Raw genomic sequence first — 24,006 nt, forward strand, 5'->3', positions numbered from 1 at the left:
GTAGCCTGGCTTCACCTGAGCGGTGACACTCTGCTCTGGGGTTGGGAAGGATCGGCAGTTTCTTCCCACAGTCCGCACTCAGGAGGACTGCAAAGGGGGAGATTTGCAGCAATTGGGGATGGGTTACTCAGGGAATCGTCTGCTTTTCACAGAGATGCCTCCTCCACCTGGCTGGCATGTGGAAACACTTGTTTAATGCTGTTTCTCCAGTGAGTGCGGAAGGCGATTGTCTTGATATCAGTGGTCCCTGGTGAAGGAAATGCCACAACCATGTGTCCTGAAGCTGTTGCATTTGTCTAAGATCACTTAAGCTTTCAGCATTGCCAGTTGTGTTTCGTTTGGTTTGGTTTGGCCATTCAACCGATATTTAATCCACTCCATGCCTACTTTGTGCTGAACAAGGGCCCTGCTCTTCTGGCCTTTTCACTCTAGGTTTAGGAAGTAGAAAATGTGCCCACAGTATAAAGTGATTTCGGTTACTGCTCCAGTGTGGCTCCGGTGTGGCTCTAGAATGTTCCCTCATAAGCCCATGTGCTAGAGGCTGAGCTCCCTACGGGGCACTGTGGAGAGGGTAAGAACCCTTAAGGGGCGGGGCCTAGCAAAAGGACAGAACCTTTAAGGGGCAGGTTCTAGTGAAAAGTGTTTGGAGGTGTGCTGGCTGAGGGAACTATGGAAATCCAGCCCCTTCCTCCCTCTCCCTTGTTGGCCTCTGTGAGCTGAATGGCCACTGCCCCCATGATGTCCTCTAGCAAGAGTGTCATTTCATCAGAGCTTCTGTCCTGATCAAACCTGCAAGGCAGGGAGCCAAAACAAACCCTCCGGGTCTTTAAGCTGGCTTACCTCAAGGAAAACTGACGAGGACAGCTGCTGATCAATATAGGAAAAAGACAACAAAAAACCCAGAACAAAACAAACAAAAAAAATCCCAGCATAATAAAGGGCGGGGCATCACACTCCTTGAGAGCCAAAGCAAAGTGTCTGACCTGAGGAGGTGGAAGAGTTCCGTAGAACCGGATCAGGCTGGCTCTTACAGGAGAAAGCAGGACATGTCATCCACGTGAAGCTCATCACAGTGAAAATCACTGGATAGTTGTGGAGGAAAGAGACCTGACCTGCTTTAGTTTTTTTGTTTGTTTCTTTTTTAAATCACTTTGGCTTCTGTGAGGGGAAAGGGCTGGAAAAGACAAGAGTAAAAAAGCAAAATATTTTGAAAGTATAATTGGCGTTTAGCAAAGATGATATGGTGAATTGGATCAAGTTCACAGGCATGGAGGTGGCAAAAAGTGGTCCAGCTCAGGAGCTGGAAGCAGAGCAGATGATGGACGGAGATGTGCGTCGGTGGACGGACAAGAGTGACTCCTGTCAAGGCATTTCCTGTCCATCAACCCTTCTGGTTATAATCTTGACTGAAAACTTTCCAGTTTTTTACATCTGACCCTACATGTCCATTTTCCTTTCAAACAAAAAACCCAAGCAGAGGAACCTTCTCAGCCTTCTTCCCGGCCATCCTAGGCCTCACAACCTTCCAGACCTCCAGTTTCAGAGGGCAAAGTGTCCACTGTCCTGCTAGTGACCAGCGGAGGCCTTGGTCCATCCAGCCTCTGCCGTATGGGACTCTGCTGTCTGTGTTTTGATACCTTCTCTTCTCACTCTCTCTTTCTCTATTTTATTTACTTGTGTATGTATCTTTTATATTTTTTTATTGGTTTATCTATGTATCGTGTTGGAGACAGGATCCAAGGCCTCCTTCATGAGAAGCAAGCCCTCCACCAACTGAGCTGCACCCTCAGCCCAATCTTCTGTCCTTAGCAGCTCCAGTCTACAGCTACGCTGAGGTTCACATCCTTAAGAAGCCAGGTGCAAGCCTTGCTGCTCTGGCAGCACCCAGCTTCCTCCTGTCTGTCTCAGACTGCTCCAGCCTGTCTCATGTCTGTCTCCACTTCCTTGTAGGCTGTGTGTTTGTTTATAAATGCGCACTTCTTCTTAACCACTGCTGAGGTTGGTGACCCAATTCAGTGACACCTTCTGAGTCTTTGTTTCCCGAGGCTGCTTCTCTCTCATGTCACGGTCTCCTGACACAGTGTCTCCCTCATGTTAATCTCCGGTTTTCTTTCCTACTCCCTCCTCTTCCTTCCACCCTTCGTTGCTGAGTCCCAGGGTCCCAGCCTCAGCCCCCTTCCACTTCTGATACACAAGGCCCTCATCACTTGTTGGCTCTTCTGGTTCTTAACCCCTACTTCATACAGCTGGCTTGTCCCCAGAGTCTCGCAGAATGCCAGAGCCGTGGGTGCATCCGCACAGGCGTCACTAATCCAACATGTCCATCCCTCACCACCCCTCCTCCCCTCTCAACCCCTTCCCTGACTCCTTAATCTCTCCCCAACAAAGTTTCGGCTGGCAGACTTTGCCAAGCTCACACCTAAGGGCACCTGAGCCTATGCCACCCTTTATCCTATGACCACCACCATGGTTCCAAATACCATAATTTTCACCCGAGACTACCACGATATCCTTTGATGTTTAGCTGGCCCCCTCCTTGTCATGGCTGACTTTGTCACCTTCCTGACTTTTGTCCTATTCTAGCCTGTGCCACGGGAATACTTAAAGACCTTCAGCTTCCCCCGCAAAGTCAGGCTCCAGATCTGGGGACCTAAGCAAGGCCAACCTTAGCAGGAACTGCTACTTAACCCTAACCCCCACCCGCCCCACCTTGCTTTTACTGCCTTCTCTCTACCCAGATCGTAAAGATCACAGTTTTAATTTAGAACTAAAGGAAATCTCTGACTCACATAGTATCTGGGTTCGCATTTTGTTTGTTTTTAAGAAATTACTGGTGGCAGTTTACATAGCATGCAATTCAACCTGTTTGACGTATGTTGTCGATGATCTGTAGTAGATTTGCTGCTTTAGGACGCGTCCCTCTGGCTGGAGACTGCACACAGTTCTCATTTGTGTCGCTTCCTCTCCCTAGCCTCTTACTGTCGTGAGCCTCCTGGCCCAGGCTGAACCACACACTGTAGTGCCTGAAAGCCAGTGCTATCTACGCTAACCACCAACTTGTCAGACGTAGTCCAGCTAGTGTGTGACTGTTCCTAGAACCAACTGCATCATTACTGGCCTTTTTCAAAGCCACTCATCAATGGGGCCGCACGAAATAACATATGGTTGCCTTTAAGATATAGATTGCTGTAAACAGGGAAACAGTGACCGACGGTAGCAACTCCAAAGGAACAGCAGTAACGTTTCCTTTTAGACAAGGTCTCATGACGGAACCATGGCTAGCCTCAAACTCATAGTGATCCACCTACCTCTGTCTGCTGAGTTCTGGGCTAAAGGTGTGTGCCGCCACGCCCAGCCCTGCAATGTTGTTTTTTTTTTTTTAAATGATATTATTTCACCTGTCCTTTGCCTTATTCCAGAAAGACTTTAAAGTTGGGGCTTAAAAATCACTTGCAGCTGGGCATGGAGGTATACCTCAATCATTCCAGCTCTTGAGAAGCAGAGGAAGGAGGACCATGAGTTCAAGGTTTCCCTGGGCTGATCAAAAGACTATGTCTTAGAAAAGAATCAATTCCATGGCTTGAGTGACCGGTGATTAACTTGGTGCCATCCAGCCAAAGTGTGCCGAGATCATTTACTGAGGGGGAGTTGTTGTGCTGGGTAGGTACCGATACCTTAATGTGTTGTGTCCAACCCGTCCCATGTGGCTGAGTTTAGCTATAGATGCCATCCAATACAAATCCATAAGCTTATTCAAATACTATGAGATTGTTTTGTGGCTTGACGGCACGGTTGTCGCGTGTGGACTTTGCAGTGGCAGCATGTTACGTTGTCAGAAGGCTGGCTGTGCCTGCTGTGGGGCTGGCCCATTGCACCCTGTGGGAATCCAAGCGTTCGCTCCCCCTGCAGCCATCTGCTCGGGACACCTGGGATTTCCCGTTGCAGGGCATTGGAATGGTGTAAGACGTAATCACTACACGCAGCTCCCAAATCACACACACTTGCCACACATTCCCTCCCGCGCTTGGCTTGCCTTTAATGAACTGGCTCAAATTGAAGCCCTTAGGAACCTCCTAATTTTTTTTTTTTCTAGACTTGGGTTATTCCTGCTCTGTCCTAAAATACTCTAAAGGTTGGTATGCAGCAAATGCAGCCTTTACAGGTCTGTGGGTTAGCTCTAAGAGAAGGCTAACCCCACCCTCATTGTTTGCTTCTACTCTTTTCGGTGCCTGGGTGGGGCTCTTTTAAGAAAAAAGAGGAAGTAAACATCTATTTGGCATATTACCTGCTATTTCAGAATCGGGTAACTAGGATATAATTATATTCTATCTTAGACCTTGGCTCTGTTCCTTCCAGGGTGTTCATATTTCTCCTCTCTCTGTCCCTCTCTGTATGTCCCTCCCTCCCTCCCTCCCTCACCTCTTACTTCCCTCCCCAAATGTATTTATGTAACCGGAGGCAGAATTTAGCCTTAGCCATTAATGCCCACCGGAAGGCTAGAAGGGAAGATTACACTTGGCATTTTGGAACAATTTTCCACAATCTCTCAGATGTGCTCAAATTGGTTTCATTTCATGTCACTTGCTCATCTCAATTCTTTCAAGTGCAGATCAAACAACGAAACATGGCGATATAAATGTGTTGAAGGCCATGCTGGTGGCTTCTATACCATGTGGCGCAGTGGGCAGGAGGGAGAGATGCAGGTTGCACACGGCTCTAATCCAAAATCCCAAATCTCAAATACTCAAAGCTGTGAAGGTCCCTGAGCACCAGTATACTGCCACACCAGGGAAACGTCTCGTGCACAAAATTATTTCAAACATTACATGAAATACCCTCAAAGTATGGGCTTAAGGTCCATGGATTTTGTGTTTAGACTTGAGACTCATCTACCAGAGATCTCCTTGTGAGATTTATGCAAATACCTTAATATCTGAAAAAAAAAACCAAATCCAAAATACATCTGGTCCCAAAGCATTTCAATAGAGGGTTCTCGGCTGTCGTTCAGCTCCTCTTCCCACAGGAGCCTGGGAGAGAGTCTTGCTTATTTATTCGTTGATTGTGCAGTGCTGGAGATTGAACCTGGGGGAGGAATGGGTTTGTTTCCGTTCACAGCTTTCATAGTCCATCACAGGAACCGAAGCAGAAGCCACAGAAGAGTACTGCTTACGAGATCACTTTCCATGGCTTGCTTAGTCTTTTTTTATACCCTTCAGGATCACCTGCCCGGGGGCAGCAATACCAGCAATGGGCAGAATCCCCCCCACAGCAACCGTTAGTCAAGAAAATGCCCCCATAGACCTGCCCAGAACTCAGTCTCATGAAAGCAATTCCTTAACTTGAGGTTCCCTCTTGATAGATGACTCTTGTTTGTGTCCAACTGAAAAGAAAAAGATGAACCAGCACAGCTAGGCTGCATGAAGCCCTGGGTTCAGTCCTCAAGACCGCATAAAACCAGGTGTGGTAGCAGCACCTGGAACATCAGCACTCAGGCAGTAGAGGCAGAAGTTGTCAAGATCAAAGCCAGCCTGGGCCCCATGAGACCTTGTGTCAAAAGCCAAAACAAAAAAAGGTGGACTAGTCATGTCCATATTTGTGTGTTGCGGGCTGTCTCTACACGGTGAGAAGATGCATTGCTGGGACGGTTATAATAAACTGAATGGCCAATCGCTAGGCAGAGGTAGAGGTGGGAGAGAGAAAGGACGGGGAAGAGGAATCTAGATGCGCAGGAGACGCCAGGAGGTGCAAGACGGAAGAGAGGTAACGCCAGGTGATGGAACGTAGATTAATATAAATGAGTTCATTTAAGTTGCAAGAGCTAGGGGGACAAGCCTAAACTAAGGCCAAGCTTTCATAATTAATAAGTCTCTGTGTCATTATTTGGGAGCTGGTGGTACAGAAAAAAACTTGTTGCATTTGTTTTTGGTTTTTTTAATTTGGGCTAGTTTTATGATAGTTGTTTTTATAGCAGAACTGGAAACTGCTCATATGCAAAACGGCTTCTTAGGTCATAAGGAGTCTGGATGATGACAGATAATAGAGAATCGCTGAGCCTAACTATGGGCCATCAGCTGTAATGTTAAAGACAGAGTGGGGTACAGTGTACCCCAGAATGCCAGAGCACAGAAGGCGGTCGTCAGCTGACTGGCTGAGTTCTGTGGGTTGAGAGACAAGACTTCTCCATCAGGAGATGAGTGTGCCTCAGACCCACACAGGAGGACTCTTTCATTCGTGACCAAGATCACAGTCACATGCTCGCCTCGGCAAAGGCTGAGTTTGGAAATACGTAAACCAGTAAGTGGGATGGAAAAAAAGAGCTCGCTGGTGGTGATGGCGGTGAGGCGAAGGGGGCATTGAGCCCTTGCTGCAGGCCGGTCACAGCTAAGAAGACCCTGAGAGAATCCCCTGCTCTCCTAGCAACCCCATTGACACAGGAACTTATCTCTCCCACAGCTGAGGGATGTGGCAATCAATGGAGTCAGCCTTCCCTAGGTCTCTGCTAGAAAGTGGCAGAGCTGGGGCTGGGTTTGTTTACCAGGATTGAGTTACAGTGAGTCACAAAACCCACGCCACCCCCCACGGGCAGATTCTGTGATTTGCTCCCACAGTGGAAGTTTCTACACAGAAGCAGCCTGAGTGCATGTGGTGGGGGAGCAGAGCCGCCACCAAAAGGGGAAGAGAAGGAGGACACAGAAGTCACCTGATGCTGCCCTCTGACGGGCTGACCACAGACCAGTTAATCCCGACAGGCGGGGCACAAGGGGACTAATTGAGAAGCCCAGAAGGACAGGCAATTGTCGTTCTCCAGCCAGCTGGTCACTTTAGGATCCCCACCACAGAACCAGCACCATCAAGGACCAGACTAACAAATATCCATATTCACCCATGGGAAGAAAATGCATCCCGGGGTGGGGGTGCCAGGTTTTGGCTCCTCTAGGACTGGACTCCTGGTTGTTGTGTTTCTGTGTTCCTTCACAGCAAAGCTGCGAGCCTTAGAGGATTGGTGTTTGATTTCCACAGAAAGATTGCTCGGCGTCTCAGGCTGAAAATCATTAAGTATCTGCCCTGCCATGGCTTATCTTCCTCTCACTGATCTGAGAGAAAGGAGCCAGAGAAAAATAATGTCCTCAACATCACAAAAAACAAACCTATCTGTCCTCTCCTTTTGATAAAGAAATATTTAAAAGTTGGGCAGTGGTGGCACATGCCTTTAATCCCAGCACTCAGGAGGCAGAGGCAGTCAGATCTTCTTGAGTTTGAGACCAGCCTGGTCTACAAAGTGAGTTCCAGGACAGTCAGAGAAAGAGAGAGAGAGAGAGAGAGAGAGAGAGAGAGAGAGAGAGAGAGAGAGAGAGAGAGAGAGGAGAGAGAGAGGAGAGAAACATACGGATCCTGGCAGCACTTCCCAGTGTCCATTTCAGTGATTTATTGTGACAGAATTGTTCAAAATAAAAGACGGCCCAGGGGACAGCAGGGAAACCGAGAACACTTTTTCTGGAGTGTTCTTACTTTCCAAGCCTGGTGGGGTGAGACCTCACCTGTCTCCCGGAGTCCAGAAGTCCACGGGCTGCAGGAGACCAGCTGGGGAGCTGGGGTGGGGGTGAGGGGGCTCTTCACCTGCAGGGCGACTAACTCTTCCCAGACGGTTCCTGCAGCACCTGTTCTCCCCCCCCCCCCACACACACACAGTAAGGCCATTTCTATTCCTAACCTTGTAGCCCAACCTCCCAGGCTTCCCCCCCAGGATTCAGGAAATTCTGAATCCTGCCACATTAAAAAAAATGAAATGCTTTCGCTAATGGAAGCGGAGAGGGAACACGAAGGAAATCTTTCCCTGCTCAACCCAGCCAGGCAGTGGAGAAATGGCTAGTCTGCTTAATAACAACAGTGTTGTCTTTACACCAGACTTCTGAATGATTTGACCCTGCTAGGTCGCAGGCCAGTGAGTGAACTTGAAATGTTCCAAGTGCTTTTGCTGTTGTGTGTGTGTTGGGGGGGGGGGGTGGTATTTAAAATATCAGTACTAGTGCAGGGGGAAAGAGTGTGGCACTAGATTTTATTTTAATTTTGCTAAGAAAATGGTGGTGGGGGACTAGTTATTTTATTTTTGTTACGTTGCATTTAGGGGTTGATATTTTCTGAAGCAAAAATATGATTAAGCCAGACTCAGATACAGCGCGTTTTCTCTCATCTGCAGGATTTAAATTGAAGTGCACACATACAAGACCTGCACAGTGACCATACCAGTTGGCATGGTAACATGCGCATCACGAGACTTTACCCCTAGATGAAGAGTTACAGTCAGAGGCTGCTGAGGGAGGGAGAACCCACTTTCTCCCCGATACGTTATCCAATCCCAACTGGTCTGCCCTGAACACAAGCAGCGCTAAATGTACTTCCTCTCTCTCTCTCTCTCTCATTTATTAATTTGAGAAGGGTTGGGAGGACTTGGAGTGAGGAGGAGGAAGCAGATATTTATTCAGTACTAAGTATGAAGTTCTCAAAAAAATAAAAATATTTGTATATTTTGCTAAACTATTTAAAATTGTGTGTGTGTGAAGGGAATGACAAAAAGAAGAGGAACGAGGTAAATATGAGCAACATACAGTGCTCCACATGTATGAAAATGTCATGATGGAATCCATTCCTTTGTGTGCCAACTTTAAAACTGATAAGGAAAACAGTGCAATTCAATGCTAGAAAATGAAAAAGGTAAGAAGTGGTTTTTACTCTTCAAGTTCTCACTGGCCAGCTGGGAAAATGAGCTGTAAAACAAACCCAATTACAGTGGAATCGGGAAAATAGACAGTTCAAACCACGTGCGTTAGCGTTGTGTTCACGCATACATGGCAGTCCCGTCTTTATTCGCAGGGGATGCCCTCCGAGACCACACCTCCCAGTAGTTTCAAAGGTCAATTTGTCACAACCTAAACCCACCTGAGAAGGGACCTCAGCTGAGGAAGCACCTACATCAGCTGGTGGGCACGGCTATGGAGATTGTCCTGGTTATTTACGGAGGAAGGAAGGGCCTCATTAAGTCTGGATGGTATCGGTGCATGGGCTGGACCCTGTGTGAGAGAGGAAAGCTAGCTAAGCGGAAGCAGGCAGCGAGTGGGCAGGCAGGCATGCGTGCCCTAATTCTCCCTGCTCTTGACTGACTAGCTATGATCTAACTGCTTGAGTTCCTCCTGGGATTTTCCCTTTCTAATGGACTGGAACCTGGAATTGTAAGCAGAATAAACCCTTGCCCCTCCCACCAGACTCAGTAAAGGATTAGCACCGCTGCCTAATTGTGAGAAGAACAGTTCTGAGGATGCACTGTCGTCACAGCTGCCAGCATCACGGCTCTTGCCCTTGGGGGCCGGCAGTGAATAACGTGAGGATTGTTTCAGCAACAGTGTTTTGATAATGCCACAGCAGGGCTGATAAATGGACGGCTACAAAGTGAGCAACCGGAGTGCAGCATGCAGAGTGTGTGTATGCCGGACAAAGAGATAATTCATGTCCAGGGCAGGAGAGAGTGGGACGAAGTGAGATTTTATCACAGTATTCAGAATGGTGCAAGATTCAGAACTTATGCATTATTTATTCCTGGAATCTTCCATTTCATGTTTGTGCACCAAAGATGACTATGGGCAACTGTTGACGCTGCAGATGGAGGCAGGTGGCAGTCTGCTGCTTCATTATCCATTAATTCAGCCCCGAGAGGAGTAGGTAGACAGGGAAAGAGGAGGTGTCACCCTGAGCTGCTGGGGACATGGGGAGGCTATTCCAAGCAGAGGGAATAGCGTGTGGCAGACATGTAGCATGACCCAGGAGTTGGTCAACTCAAGAGGTGGTAAGAGGGGTGCCACGGAGGGAAATAAGACTGGAAGAAGCTGATAGGGCATTTTGGGTACAGCCTTCCTAAAAAGGCAACTCTTCTAGGTGCTGGAGAGATGGCCTGGCAGTCACAAACACTTGCTGCTTAGCCATGAGCACCAGACTCAACTTCCCCAGCCACATAGGGTGGCTCACTAAAGCCTGTGGCTCCAGCTCCAGGGGACCTGATGGTGTCTTCTGACCTCCTCGGGCACCTGCACATATGTGTGTTCTCACACTCAGCACTCACACGGATATGGGCACACGGACATGGCACAGTTTTTTTAAAAAAATGAAAGCGCTGCTCTTCCTAAAGTATTCCATGGTGTGCTTAGTGTTTGTGTTTATCAAAGCTGCGATCGATGGCTTTGATCCTTGCGTTTTGGGGAAAGGGAGGAGAGAGTGACACCTGGTCTCTGAACCCAGTGACAGCTATTGCATGAACAGCTGGAGACGAATATCATTTTCCTTGTGCCTCTCAAGTTGGTATTAAGCCTGAATTTGCCAAAACTCGTCACAGACCCAAGAGAATGCAACCATTTTCTCATCTCTCTTGTGTGTTCTCTAGGCTTGTTTGAAACGACAAGAATACAAAAAAGACCCAAATGAGAAGAAACAGGATCAGCTATGGGGGAAAGACACGAGTGACAGTTCCCGGTTTTCAAGCGGGTCATCGTCCAAGCAGGTATGGAGAATTCAAGTCTTTTGCCTCTGTTTTGCCTCTCTTTCTCTCTCTCTCTCTCTGTCTGTGTGTGTGTGTGTGTGTGTGTACATGTGCACACATGCATGGATGTGTTAGGAAAAAGTCAACTCCAAAAGGAATGTATTGGTACTCTCGGCTGCTGAAGTGCTTGTTCCACAAACATGAGAACCTGAGGTCTATTTCCAGAACCTACATTTAAGGGCGGGGTGTCAAGTATGGCGGAGTGCACTTGGGGTCCCAGAGCTGGGGAGATGAAAAGAAGATTCATGGAGCTCATTGGCCGGATAGCCTGCCAGAACTGAGAAAACCCCAAGCCAGTGGGAGACCCCGTCTCAAAAGAAAAAAAAAAGAAAAAGAAAGAAAAAACCTGGGTTGTGATGCCCAAGGTTCTACACCTTGTTGTCTGGACAACTGATCACCACATGCATGCACACAGACATGAACACATACAGGCACAAAAAATGGATAAAATGGAAGTCTGTTACGAATCCTAAAGGGCAAGGCAAGAGAGTCTTGAGCCAGGTGTTCCTGTCTTGAATGCCACCTGTCACTCTTAGCCATGGCCTTGCTTGTTGGGCTTCACTCTTGTCCCCTGGTGGTGAAGGCCTGATGTTCATAGTCTGTAAGACACGCATTGATGCTAGAGTCGGAGGCACTGGGCCTCCATGTTTGTGGCTTCTGAACTAATCCTTGGCACCGTTGTCTCTGGCTTTAATTTAAAGGCAAGAATAGAGTTAAATACGGTGATAACAACAGATACAGTAGCTGGCAATTGTTTAAATATTTTTGTGTAACTTGATAACAAATAGTTAAGAACAATATATTATTATAACAATATGATATATGACGGTGTTCACAATAGCCATTATTTGAGTATTTGTACCACGGCGAACACTGCATTCAGCTCTTTGTGTGTATTAACTCATTTCATTCTCATAGTTACGTATATGTCTATTATCTATCTATTGTTTTTGAGACAGGGTCTGATGTGTCCCAGGCTAGCCTCAAGCTGGCTATGTAGCCAAGGCTGGCCTTGAACTCCCAATCATTCTGCCTTTACCTCGCGAATGCTAGGATTGTAGGAATATGCCACCATACTTGGCTTGATATGTACATATTAAGATATACAAACAGGCCAGGTGGTAGTGGCACACACCTTTAATCCCAGCACTCAGGAGGCAGAGGCAGGCAGATCTCTGTTTGAGGCCAGTGTGGTCTACAAAGTGAGTTCCAGGACAGTCAGGGCTGTTTCACAGAGAAACCCTGTCTCAAAAAAACACACAAACAAAATATAAATAGGGCGTGGTGGCATATGCCCATAATCCCAGAAAGAGGATCAGGAGTTTGAGGCCAGTTTGAGCTAAGAGCGCCCCGCCCCCACCCCAGTTCCCTTTCTATTGATGTGCTAACACCATGAGCAAAGGCAGCTTGGGAAGGAAAGGGTTTATTTCATCTTCCAGCCCATCACGAAGGGCAGTCAGGGCAATAACTAAAGCAGAGACCATGGAAGGACGCTGCTGAGTGCCTTGTTCTCTGCATAGCTCATTCAGTTTGCTTTTTCCTTCTTTTTATACCATCCGGGACCACCTGCCTGGGGGTGGCACCACCCACAGTGGTCTGGGCGTTCACACATCCGTCATTAATTAAGAAATGCTTCCCCGCCCCCAGACTTACCTACAGACCCATCGATGGAGGCATTTTCTCAATTAAAGTTCCCTCTTGCCAGATGACTCTGGCTTGTATTATCAAGATGACAAAACACTAACCAGTATTCTCTATGAGCCCAAGAGTGTACACACATGCACACGTATGCACATGTATGCACACGCACACACACACGCACACACACACACACACACCTTGGCCACATTACAGATGGCAACTTGCTTCAAGTAGCTCTGAGGAATCTTAGCTCTAATTTCACAGGCATTTGCAGTGGAGTGGGTTTTCCATCTCAGGCGTGCTGACCCCAGAGCAGAGCTCTGGACTGCTGAGCTCTTCCTCCATGTTTCATGCTTGAGGTCTTCTCTGTCTAAGAATTTCGCTCATTCTGTGTAAGAGCGAACGACCACAGACTGCATCCAGTCCTGGCTGTTAGCAAGGCGAATTGATTTAAGGTGAGTAAAATGCCCCTTATGAATTCCTATTTAATATTTTATGCCTGAAACAGACTCCAGAGGAGGGACCGTCTCTTCCCTATCAGTAGCATGGATCTCTGAGACAGATCTTGGATACCTGATATCAATCAAGCTCTTGATTTCTTCTTTAATCTATGATGTTCACACAGTGGTTATTTAATGTTCAAAGGACACCTTAAAAACATCAGTGATTGATGTTTATGGACGTAGCTGCTTCCCTGGGAGAGATATATAGTCCCTATTAAGGGATATAAAAGCACACAATAAACTATCCCACCTAGAGGCTGAAGGTGAAAAGGAACCCCCTCACCACATTGGCAGCTGCCAGAATGCTTCGCCTGGGTCTCTTCCTGCTGGCCAAGGGCTACATGTAAGGCCTGCTGCTGCTGACACCAAGGGAATGAGGTCAATCCAAAAATTAAAACTGGTTTGGCTAGAACAGCTTATTTTTAGCACTAAAATAAATGCTGTCATTTTTATGCTCAGAATAAAAACAAAATCAAGGACAGATAACAAAAAAAAATGTGATACAATTTTAAGTCAGACAGCCGCATGTAGCAATTCCTAGACTGGGATTCCCAAACAAACGGACACCTGGTCCCGCCGTACTCATGTAGAGGCTAACACCCCAGGTCACAGCCATGCTTTCACAGCAGGGGTCACACACCCCTGGGGAACACTTGGGACCTGCCTGTGGCTCCTCTCTGCCGGCACTGCAGGACAAGATGCTGTTGAATTCCTATAGCTTTTCCTTCCAAACAAGGACACGGCTGTCCATTCACAAATGATTGGGTGCAACAACTTCTGTGATCATAGATTACTTAGACCTGATTTTCTAACTCAATTTTGTATTTACTTGTACCCGACACAACGTAATAATTGCCCTTGCATAAGACTGACCATTTCTATCAGAAGACAAAACCCGGAGGCCAGGAGTCCTGGCACATGCCTTTAAAACAAGTGAATCTCTGACCTGGAAGCTTGCTTGGTCTACAGAGCAAGTTCCAGGCCAGCCAAGGGTACATGGTGAGACCTGTGTCAAGAAAAAGGTGGAGGAAGAGGAGCAGCAGGTAGATGACGGCAAGAACGGGGATTTTCATGCTGCATTGGGCCACCATGCCTGTGAAACAATCCCTGCAAATCAACTTTAATTCTCCAAATGCTATCCTGAAGGCTTGAGACATACTTGTACAGTATCTCCAAGGTCCCACTTCGTGTGCACTTCTGCTTCACCCTCATCATTTGAGGCACTGGGGATGCTGGGATGTTTGGCTCTGGACACAAAAGCAGAGGAAGATGGTGATGAGACATGGTAATACTGAATGCACAGTGTGTGTGGTTGCATATCTGCCCTGCTGGGCCCAATGCTTGAGCTTGGGACAAAGAAGAGAGAGAGAGAGGAGAGAAGAAAGGATGGAAAGAAGGAAGGAAGACAGGAGGGAAGGAAGGAAGGAAGGAAGGAAGGAAGGAAGGAAGGAAGGAAGGAAGGAAGGAAGGAAACCCCAAGGTTCCTTAGGAGACTCAAAAAAATGCAAGAAAAAATTTAAGCCTCAGGATTATGCATTAGTTTGGATAGTCCCCTCCCAAGTTTGAGCTTTCCCCAGATTTTTACAGCAGTCCGGTTGTTGATGCCTTGGCCTGCCCCACAGTATCTCCAATCCCTGAGGGAATGCATGACTTATCAAATAAACCTCCTTCTAAGGGTGCACAATACCAGGGGGTGCTGGACCTATTCTCCCAGAGACTCTAAGAAGAAGAAAGTTGGCATCTCCCAAAGGAGAACCAGGTCAGACTGATCCAATTTCTAGAGTGTATTAAATGTCACACCAGGCAAAAACATTCTTGGTCAATCAGAAAAGGGCTGGAAAAAGAGACCAGAGTGATACTGTAAACCAGACAGCCCCTCCAGGGTGTGGGGGGGTGTACCCCATCATTTCCTTCCCAGAAATTGCTGGGACCTAGGACTCTGGGTAACATTTTGCATCTGATTTGTGAAGGCAGGTCTGTCCTCTGATTGGGTGGCTAGTGTGAAAGTCAATTGCTGAATTCATGGAAATTTCCCCAGCGTTCTGTCATTCTTTGAAGCACGCCATGGCCAAATTTTGACACTTGTGTTGCAATTTTCATCACTTGTTCATTTCTTAACCCCGACTCCAATTGTCACAATTCTGATGAGCTTGGAACAAACCATCAAGTATTAGCTCCAGTGTCAAAGCTATCATTTCCAGACACCTGCCTCAGAGTGGGCAGATCTCCTCCCAACACACAGTTAACCCAGCGACTGCTCCTCAGCACGCTCTCTCTCTCTGTAGCCAGAGGCTTTCCTAGGGCTGCAAAGGTTGTGTTCAAGTCCAGAAGGAAGCACTCTGTCAAGCCCATTACTGAGATGTTCTTCAGTATGGTACATCTCAGTCTGTGACTTGCCATCATAGAAAACATAACCGAAGACTACTCTGACCCTTGTCACCTTGTGAGTTGAGTTTAGACAGTGTTTCAGTTCTCCAAGGGAACACTTACTATGTTATGCTTATGTTGCAAGATCATTGTGGGGATGAGGGAACTTAAATGATGTGCTAACATTAAATCATGTCTATAAACGGCCTTGTTAGTCAATTCTACCACAAGCAATGCCCCAACAGGTATCAGTGAAGAAACAGGTTCTGTGGCTTCTTGGCTACATTTCTAAAAGCCAACCTAATGTAGCCACTTATCATAAACCATTCTAGAGGGTTAAGAACAGCGTGGTAAACCTCCATCCGATTAGAAGTTGCCAGGGAAATAGATGATAGTTCTACATATTCAATCAGAAGTTGGGTAATTAGTCGGGTGGTGGTGGCGCACGCCTTTAATCCCAGCACTCTGGAGGCAGAGGCAGGCAGATCTCTGTGAGTTTGAGACCAGCCTGGTCTACAGAGCTAGTTCCAGGGCAGCTAGGGCTGTTTTTACACAGAGAAACCCTGTGTTTAAAAACAAACCCAAAACAACAGAAGAGCTGAATAGTGATAAAGCAGTGTCCATGGAAGAAGACGGTTGCGTCTATCTCCCCTCGTCCGTCACCACCACTGGGATTCACAGGGCACTGTCTTAGGGTTTCCATTGCTGTGAAGAGACACCATGACCACGGCAGCTCTCATAAAGGAAAACATTTAATGGGGTGGCTTACAGTTCAGAGATTTAGTCCATTTATCCTCATGGTGGGACATGGCAGTGTGCAGGCAGATATGGTGCTGGAGAGGTGGCTGAGAGTTCTTCACCTTGTGCAGGCAACAGGAAGTGACCTGAGCCACTGGGTGACACCTTGAGGAGAGGAGACCTCAAAGCCCACCCTCCCAAGGGCACACTTCCTCCACCAAAGTCACACGTACTCCAACAAGGCCATTTCTCCCAATACTGTCATTCTCTATGAGTTTATGGGGCCAATTACATTAAAACTGCCACAGACACCAAGATATTTTATCCTCTCTAAACTTAACAGCGAATAGACATGACCTGATTTCCCCATAAAAGATGAAATAATTGATTAACCTAGGATGAGGGGAGGGGGCAGAGCAGGGGGAGGCGGCAAGCTGTATGAAGAGACTCAACATGAGCCTTCCTCATCTTCTGGATCCTGGATCCTTGCTGGAAGGGTCATTGTTCCAAAAGTACTAAGCTCAGGGACTGAAGACAAGCAGTCTCTGTGTATCCTACACTAAGAAGGAAGATGGAGAGGCTGGAGAGAGAGCTCCATGGTTAAGTGTTGTTCCAGAGGACCAGAGTTCTGATCCCAGCACCTGCATTGGGTAGCTCACAACCACCTGTAATTCTAACTCCCGGGTCTGTGAGTGCCTGTACGTTTATGGTATACACACACGCACATGCATACACACACATGCATGCATACACACACATGCATGCATACACACACACACATAAAAATAAATGAAAAAATAAGGAAGAAAGATAGGATTCAGCTCAGCTTTTGAAGAGCATCCTTCGCTTGGCTGAGAGTAATGGACTTGTCGTCCTTCAACTCTTGGCAGCTGAGCAACTAAATATTTAGATTTCAGGTCACAAAGACCCAAAATTATACTGAGAAACGGGGTCGGCAGTTTACCTGATACCAAGAAGCAGCTGGCCGTGGCCCGGGCCTGCTCACTGTGATGTTTGCTTCAGTGAGGTCACCCAAACCTCCCAGCAAGCAAAGTGAGCCTCGGAAAGAAGGCTGTTACCCAACATAAACACTGTAATCGTTTTGTCCATGAGAATTCACACAGACTCAGGAGTTTCAAAAACAAAGCCTCCTCAAGTAACCTGCAGTGTCTTAAACAAAACAAAACAAAAAAAGGCCTGTATTGAGGCTGGCTCGGTGCCAGCTGGGCAAGCGTTCAGATCAGTGCTCGGACCTCAAGCACCCAAGTAAAAGCCAGGCATGATGGCACAGGTCTGTGGGGGAGGGTGGCTCGCCGTCGCTCCCATGCCAGCCAGTCTAGCTAATGGGTGCCTGAGAGACCCTGTCTCCATACATAGGGTGGATGGGCCCTGGCATGATGGCACACACCTTCAATCCCTGCACTTAGGAAACAGAGGCAGGTGGATCTCTGTGAGTTCCATGCCAGCCTGGTCTATATAGGTGGTTCCAGCCCAGTCAGGGCTAGACAGTAAGACATTATATTGAAGCAAATAAATAATATGAAAAACCAATTGAACATGATACCTAATGTGGACCTTTGGTCTGCATGCAAGAGTGCGCGCACACACACACACACCAGTGTCCCATCCCTAAATGAGGACAGCAAAGATCCAAAACTACACTGAGCACACCAGCAGTGGTCGTGGTGATCTCAGCACTTGGGGGGGGGGAGGATCAAGAGTTCAAGGTCGTTTTCAACTACTGAGTGAGTTCAAGGCCAGTCTAGGCTACCTGAGACACTGACTGAAAAAAAAAAAAAGTAGAGTCAGAGAGATAGCTCAGTAGGCAAAGGCACTTCCTGTACAAACCTGGCAACTTGATTTCAAGCCCTGGCATCTTACATACATTAGGGTGAAAGGAGAGAACAGAATCCACAATTGTCCCCCGACTTCCACAGTCTGGGGACAGCATGCACATCATGCACACACAATAATAAATAAAATTTACCTTTAATTTTATATGTATGGGACCCTCCATGTATGCATGTCCACTACATGTGTACCTGATGCCAAAGGAACCCAAAGGACAACACCAGATCCCCTGGATCTAGAATTACAAATGGCTGTGAGCTGCCATGTGCCACGTGGGTGCTGGGAACCAAATCTGGGTCCTCTGAAAGAGATTGCTCAGTGGTTAAGAGGACTGCTGGGCCATCTCTCTGCCTCTAAATTTTTTTTAAAAAGTATAATTAAAAAACAAATTTCAAATTTACTTCCACGTGCTCAGTAGCCACACAGCCAAAGGCAGGCGCAGTGGATCACCGAGATAAATAGTATTTCCATCGTGACAGAGTTGGACAGAAACAGCTATTCCAGATGTTCAAATCCAGAACAAAACCAGACTCCATGGGAGCCCTGTCTCCCAGAAGCTGGGCCTGCACAATCCACACTAAGGAAGGGGCAGTCCAGGGAAGGCTGGCAGGGATTTTTTGCAGTAGTGTGCGAGAGGGGCATAGGGGCGGGGTGTGGTATGTGTAGTGAGGTATGGTGTGTGTGTGTGTGTGTGTGTGTGTGTGTGTGTGTGTGTGTGTCCGTCCGTCCGTCCGTCCCGGGTACATGGCATATCTCCTCCCCTCACCTTGCTTATTCATCCTGCCCTTCTCATGAAACTCCCATTTCCTCTTTCAGAGGGTTCTTGGGTGGCTGTTCTCTCATTAATCTGTTAATGTCAGCCTACTGACACCCTGAGCGGAGTCGTGAGAGCAACCACAGCTTGGGATGTGACATCTGTGTTCCCTGAGTTACGCTTTTAATTTTCTCTGAGTTCTGCTTGTCCATTATGGGGTTCCTTGAGGGCCAGGAAGCAGGCTGGAGTGCCGATGAGGCAGGTCACACACACGCACACGCACATACACACATGGGGCTTTTAACTGCCCAAGGGCCCCACCCTAGGAGGCTGAGTCATCCCTAACACCTGGTATGGTGTTTGTCTCAGCTGCCCTTTTAACTCACAGATCCCGCACCCCGGAAATGTACCTGGGCGACCAGTGGCTTCTGCAGCTGACCTCTGCCTCCCCCAAAGGGTGTGCCATGGAGACCGAGTGTGCACCCCACAGTCTGACAAGCATAGATCTGTGGGGATTTTCCTCTGAGCTTGTTTACCATCTTGGCTGTGGATTTGTTCACCAGAGTGCCCTCGAGCCCTCCCACCCCCGGTTCATGTGGCTGAATGCATCATCTCCCCTCAAGCTAGTTCCTCTTCCTGTGTTTTTCTAGAATCCTGGAAGTTGTAGTAACTCCTCCTCATTGTCTAGTCCCTCCTCCCCACACTTCACAGCAGACACCAAAGTCTTGCTTCTTCCTTAGAATCTTGCTGGACATTTTTTTTTTCTGTCTGGATTATTGTAGTAATGGATTCCCTGGCCATCTTGGCTTTACCTAACCCTTCCCAGTCAGTCACTATGAAAGAGTACCCACTATGGAGGCAAATTGGATAGTAATTATTTATTTTTATTTTTTATAAAGGTAGATCTATATCTATTTCTATCTATCTATCTATCTATCTATCTATCTATCTATCTATCTATCTATCTATCTATCGTGTATACAGTGTTCTGCCTGACCAGATCTCATTACAGATGGTTGTGAGCCACCATGTGGTTGCTGGGAATTGAACTCAGGACCTTTGGAAGAGCAGCCAGTCCTCTTAACCTCTGAGCCATCTCTCCAGCTTGACAATCGTGTCTTTCCTCACTGTCTTTGGGATCTTCTAGGAAGAGCTTATTGGCTTGAGAAACCATAGAGACATCTCTACATCAGCTCTCTGGGGCACCTAGTCTGGGGAAAGTTCTTTAGGTTCTCCTGGAGGTCCAGGGATGGCTTACTCTTGTGAATTCTCAGAGCACCCTCTGGGTTCAGGCTCACCATGCAACTGAGACCCCTTTGGCGGGGGGGTGAGATGACCCTTTGAAGACCATTAGAAAACACAAATATTTATGTTTGTTACAATTCACAACAGTAGCAAAATTACAGTTATGAGGTAGCAATGAAAATAATTTTATGATTAGGGGTCACCATAACAAGAGGAACTGTATTAAAGGGTCACAGCATCAGGAAGGCTGAGAAGCACTGAGCTAGAGAGAGAAAGAGAAAACACTGTTTATGGGTGCATCTCCAGGGGCCATCATGCATTCAGTTGAAGCATAGGGCTCACTTGCTGGCTGATGTGTTTGAAATAACCACACAGCTGTAAGGGCTAGAACATGGACCCTCAGTTCATATTGGACAGCAGGATGCCTGTGAACTGGTGTGAAATTAGTCACAGAAGGGTGAAGCTACCAGTCTTCCATTCTTTTCCTGGCACACCACTTGCAAAAGACCAGGTAGCTTTATCACAACACTGGATACATTCTCTTTGCCACAGGTAGGCCAGCAACCAAACACAAGAACAGCAGGCTGTCGACCTTAGAGGATGGAGAAACCTCAGAACAGCCCCCCAAGTGACTCCTCGGGGTTTACCTGGAGTTTGCAGCCAAGGCTACCTCTTATGGCTGCGGTTATCTGGGCCTTTCCAGAAACCCACCAGGCTGAACTGGATGGTCGTTCGGTGCTTAGCTTAGAGACTTGTCCCTTTCTGCATGCAAACCTGAGGGCCGAAGGTCCCTTGCAGCAGCTGCGTGGAAGTGAAGCTGCAATAGCTGCTTGGCCAGGAAAGCCGGCAGGGCACTGTTCATCCCCACTTGTGCGTTCTGTTGGAGTTCCACCAGGTGATTTAAAAATAGGGCATGACATTAAAATGGGGCGACTGTCAGGATAAATTGGGATGCTCTCACAAAGCCGCCCTGCCTCTCTCAGAAGATAAGCAAGTCAGCCTCGTCCTTCCAGGAGGCCAGCTTAATACCGACACTCATAGTCATCCCTGCTCAGGGAAATTGGTGGTGCCCAAAACAGGTGGCCTCTGACCCAAATAGTTTCTCTGTGTTAATTGGACATAGCAGCTCAGGAACTGCAGAGGAGATTATAATAAAATGTCCTTCTTTCCCCATTTGTAATACTGTGTATCTCACTGTACTTTGTTTTAGTAAAATTAACTGCTTTTTTAAAAATGATTCTAATTAATTCCTAAAGCAACAACAACAACAAAAACTTGTTAGAAACCAATTAAAATTAAGATATCAAAATCTTAAATTTTTTCAGTTGCCAGAGACTAGTATTCAGATTGTGCCTGCATTAAATAGATTTTATAACACAGCACTTCAGCCTAAAATAGCCTTTCATTTTGTTTTCCTAATGCTTCATTCATTAAAAAAAATAGAATGCAATTATTTATCAATTAAAAATAAAACAAATTTAAATTTTAAAATAATAAATACAAATGCAGACATTATAAATCCCTTCTGTACAGCACCATGTGTTAGGCTCTAGGAGCGCAGGGCAATGAATAAGGCTTGTTCCTCAAGTCGCCCACAGTGTGGTGAAGCTGGACATTTTACAAAATCCTGCAGTTCAAGATAGCATCGGTCTGGAAAACAAAGTCAAGGGGAGTTGGCTGTGGTAGTCCACACCTGCAATCCAGGTGCTCAGCAGAGGAGGCAAGGGTGGTGAGTTCAAAGTCAACCAAAGCTACGTATGGGGTCCTTAAAAGAATTGAATGAATGAAACAAAAATCAGGGCGAAGCTTCACAGAGAATGAGAATTTTAGACTTTGTCAGGTCTTGCTGTGAGGAGTTGGGGGCAGAAGTGAAGAGCTTGCTGTCGGGTTCCAGGAAATGGACTTAAGTCCCTTCCCAAGAGCTTCCTTCCCATCTTAGTGTGGGGAAGATGGCCTCTACCTGACACGGCCCCTGCAGGACTGTCCTACGAGGGGGCGCTGTCTGTATCCCTTCAAAACCACCCCCTCAGGACCAAGAAGAAGAGGGCATTCTCTCGCTGCTGCTCCCAGAGCTTGGCCCCACCTTCTTCTCCCCTTACCAAGGCTATAGGTCTCCTGTTCACACCCCTGTATTCAGTGTGGCTTTCGCAGGCTGCTCACTCCACCTTCCCCCTCCTGATCGCCAAACACATTATCTAATGACTTCAGTGACCACTTAGATAACCCATCCACACCCTGGCTTCCCAGTTCCTAATGCATCTCCAGTGCCCTCCTCCTTTGCACTTACACACACACACACACGCACACGCACACACCACCCATCCCAAGGGCACATCCTGCATCTTCTTGCCACCCCAAAGGATTATTTACATCACGCCATCAGCGATTGCTGCTCTAAGGCCGCTCCCAGTTCTGCCCTTGGTCTTTCTGGTGCAGCATTTCCTCAGCCTCTTGGGGGGGCCCTGCTCAGATACAGGCCACCTCTCCCCCAACTGACGCTCCCTTCCTCAGCAGCCCAGGTTCTTTGTAAGTCTTTTTGTCTTTCTCACACCTGCCCTGTACTCCTGTCCATTCATGGTCTGTGAGCCACACCCAGGCCGCTAACTACTGCTGAAGGAAATGTCGTCCCAGCAACCTCCAGGCTTTTCTCAAAGCTGCCCAGTTTCCTGTTCACCTCTTTTACCTTTAACCCCCCGCCCCCGCCCAGTTTTCGGCCCACCCTCTCTACCTCACACCTTATTCCCACTATTTCTGACATTCCCACCTGGGCTTAGGCCCCTCCCTTCCTGGCACTTTCAGGACGTCCCTTCCCTGCTGGCATCAGCCGGCTCCGCAAGAGGGTTTTCCCGTCAGCGTTTAATCATGATCTAAAAAGAGACCTGCCTCCCCTACCCTGTGCTCCCCTCCACTCAGTTCCTCTCCTTCACACCCCAAGTTCCCAAGAGAATTATTTACACTGCCTGACTCGGTTTCCCCACCTCCTCCTCACTCCTCAGCCCACTCCAATCTGCTCTGCACACGCCGTTCCCCGGAAATGTCTAGTGACTTCCACATCTCTCCGTGGACCAGATCCCTATCTACCTTTCCTGTGGCAGTTTTGTGGGGTGCTGGCCACACTGCCACACTGCCTCCCAGGCATCTACAAAACCACCTTCCCTTGGCTTCTCCCCATCTCTGGAGACCTTGCTCTTTCTCGTCCCCCTCCACCCCTGAGGTGGGATTCTAATCTCACTCTCTACCTGGGTTTGGGGGAGAAGGGCCTTGTTCTTAGCTTGTGTTTGTGCTGTAAACCTCTTGGGCCACAGGGTGAACTCTGTAGGTCCCCTCTCATAGAACTGCTTTCGCATGCATAAAACAAGACCCAGGCTTTCAAAGGAAACCACTTTTATCGAAACAGTCATCAAAATATTTTTAGAAAGTTGTGATTCAGTGATGTATGAGCTTCCTTATTGACAAGTTAAATAGCCAGCCATGGGCATGCAGGATATTTTAAGACATCTGCAGCGAGCTCACTGAGAAGTGAACGTGGCTGTGAGTTTTGCTGGCGAGAAAAGCCGAGGGTCCTGCTAATCCTCGCTCAACACAGCTTGCTTTTCAGGTGGAGATGAGTGGGCTTTTATAGTAAAGACGTCACCTGTCCCTATCCAAGTTTACGCCTCGCCAAGGCTTGTTCTCTCTGTGCTGCTTAAGGCTGTCTCAGGAACACTTTAACAGCCAAAGTTAAGGGATGAACTGCCGGTGACTCCCAAATCTACGCGTCTAGCTCTAATCCCACTTTTGATCCCCAGATTTAATAGTCTACTGTTTTCTCACTCCCTCGACTTGGTTATACCTCGTGCTAATCACAGGCCCCAGGCTAGCACCCCCAGCTTGGCCCTGCATTCTTCCCGCAGTGCAGTATCATCAAAATCTGTCAGTGTCTCCACCTCCCCTGCCCCATGTTCAGTTCACATCAGTCCCACACATGTTACTGCCCTGGTATGATTTTGTTGTTGATGGAGGTGGTTTGGTTCCTATAGCCCAAACTCTCCTCAGCTCCTTATCCTGCTGCCTCAGCCTCCTGAGTACTGGAATTGCAGGTGTGTGCCATTGCACCCTGGACCCAATAATGTTTTGGTCCATCTGTATAGCTGCCTCTGTGACAAAGTTATCTCAGTGGTCCCCCAGCCCATTCTCCTCCCCTTGCACCTGTCCCCAAATCCCGTTTTCCGTACCTTCATAGGGTAGAGTGTTGTTGACAGGCAAAACAATCCATATGCCTGCTGGAGCCGCTTCTGTGGCTTTTAAAATGGGGACCAAACTTGCTCCTGAAGCTAACACAG

General features: G+C 47.6%; 1 protein-coding gene across 1 annotated transcript in view; it reads left to right on the forward strand.

Annotated features, from left to right (window-relative positions):
* Positions 1–24,006, forward strand: part of Marchf10 (membrane associated ring-CH-type finger 10) — a 91,461-nt gene that overhangs the window by 8,023 nt on the left and 59,432 nt on the right. The window contains exon 3 of the mRNA XM_050120452.1: positions 10,430–10,546. Within this exon, the coding sequence (XP_049976409.1) occupies positions 10,430–10,546 (117 nt within the window). The remainder of the gene's footprint in view (positions 1–10,429; positions 10,547–24,006) is intronic.

The sequence above is a fragment of the Alexandromys fortis genome, unplaced genomic scaffold, assembly GCF_014885135.2.
Source record: "Alexandromys fortis isolate MF-2015 unplaced genomic scaffold, M_Fortis_MF-2015_v1.1 scaffold_174, whole genome shotgun sequence".
Lineage (NCBI taxonomy): Eukaryota > Metazoa > Chordata > Mammalia > Rodentia > Cricetidae > Alexandromys > Alexandromys fortis.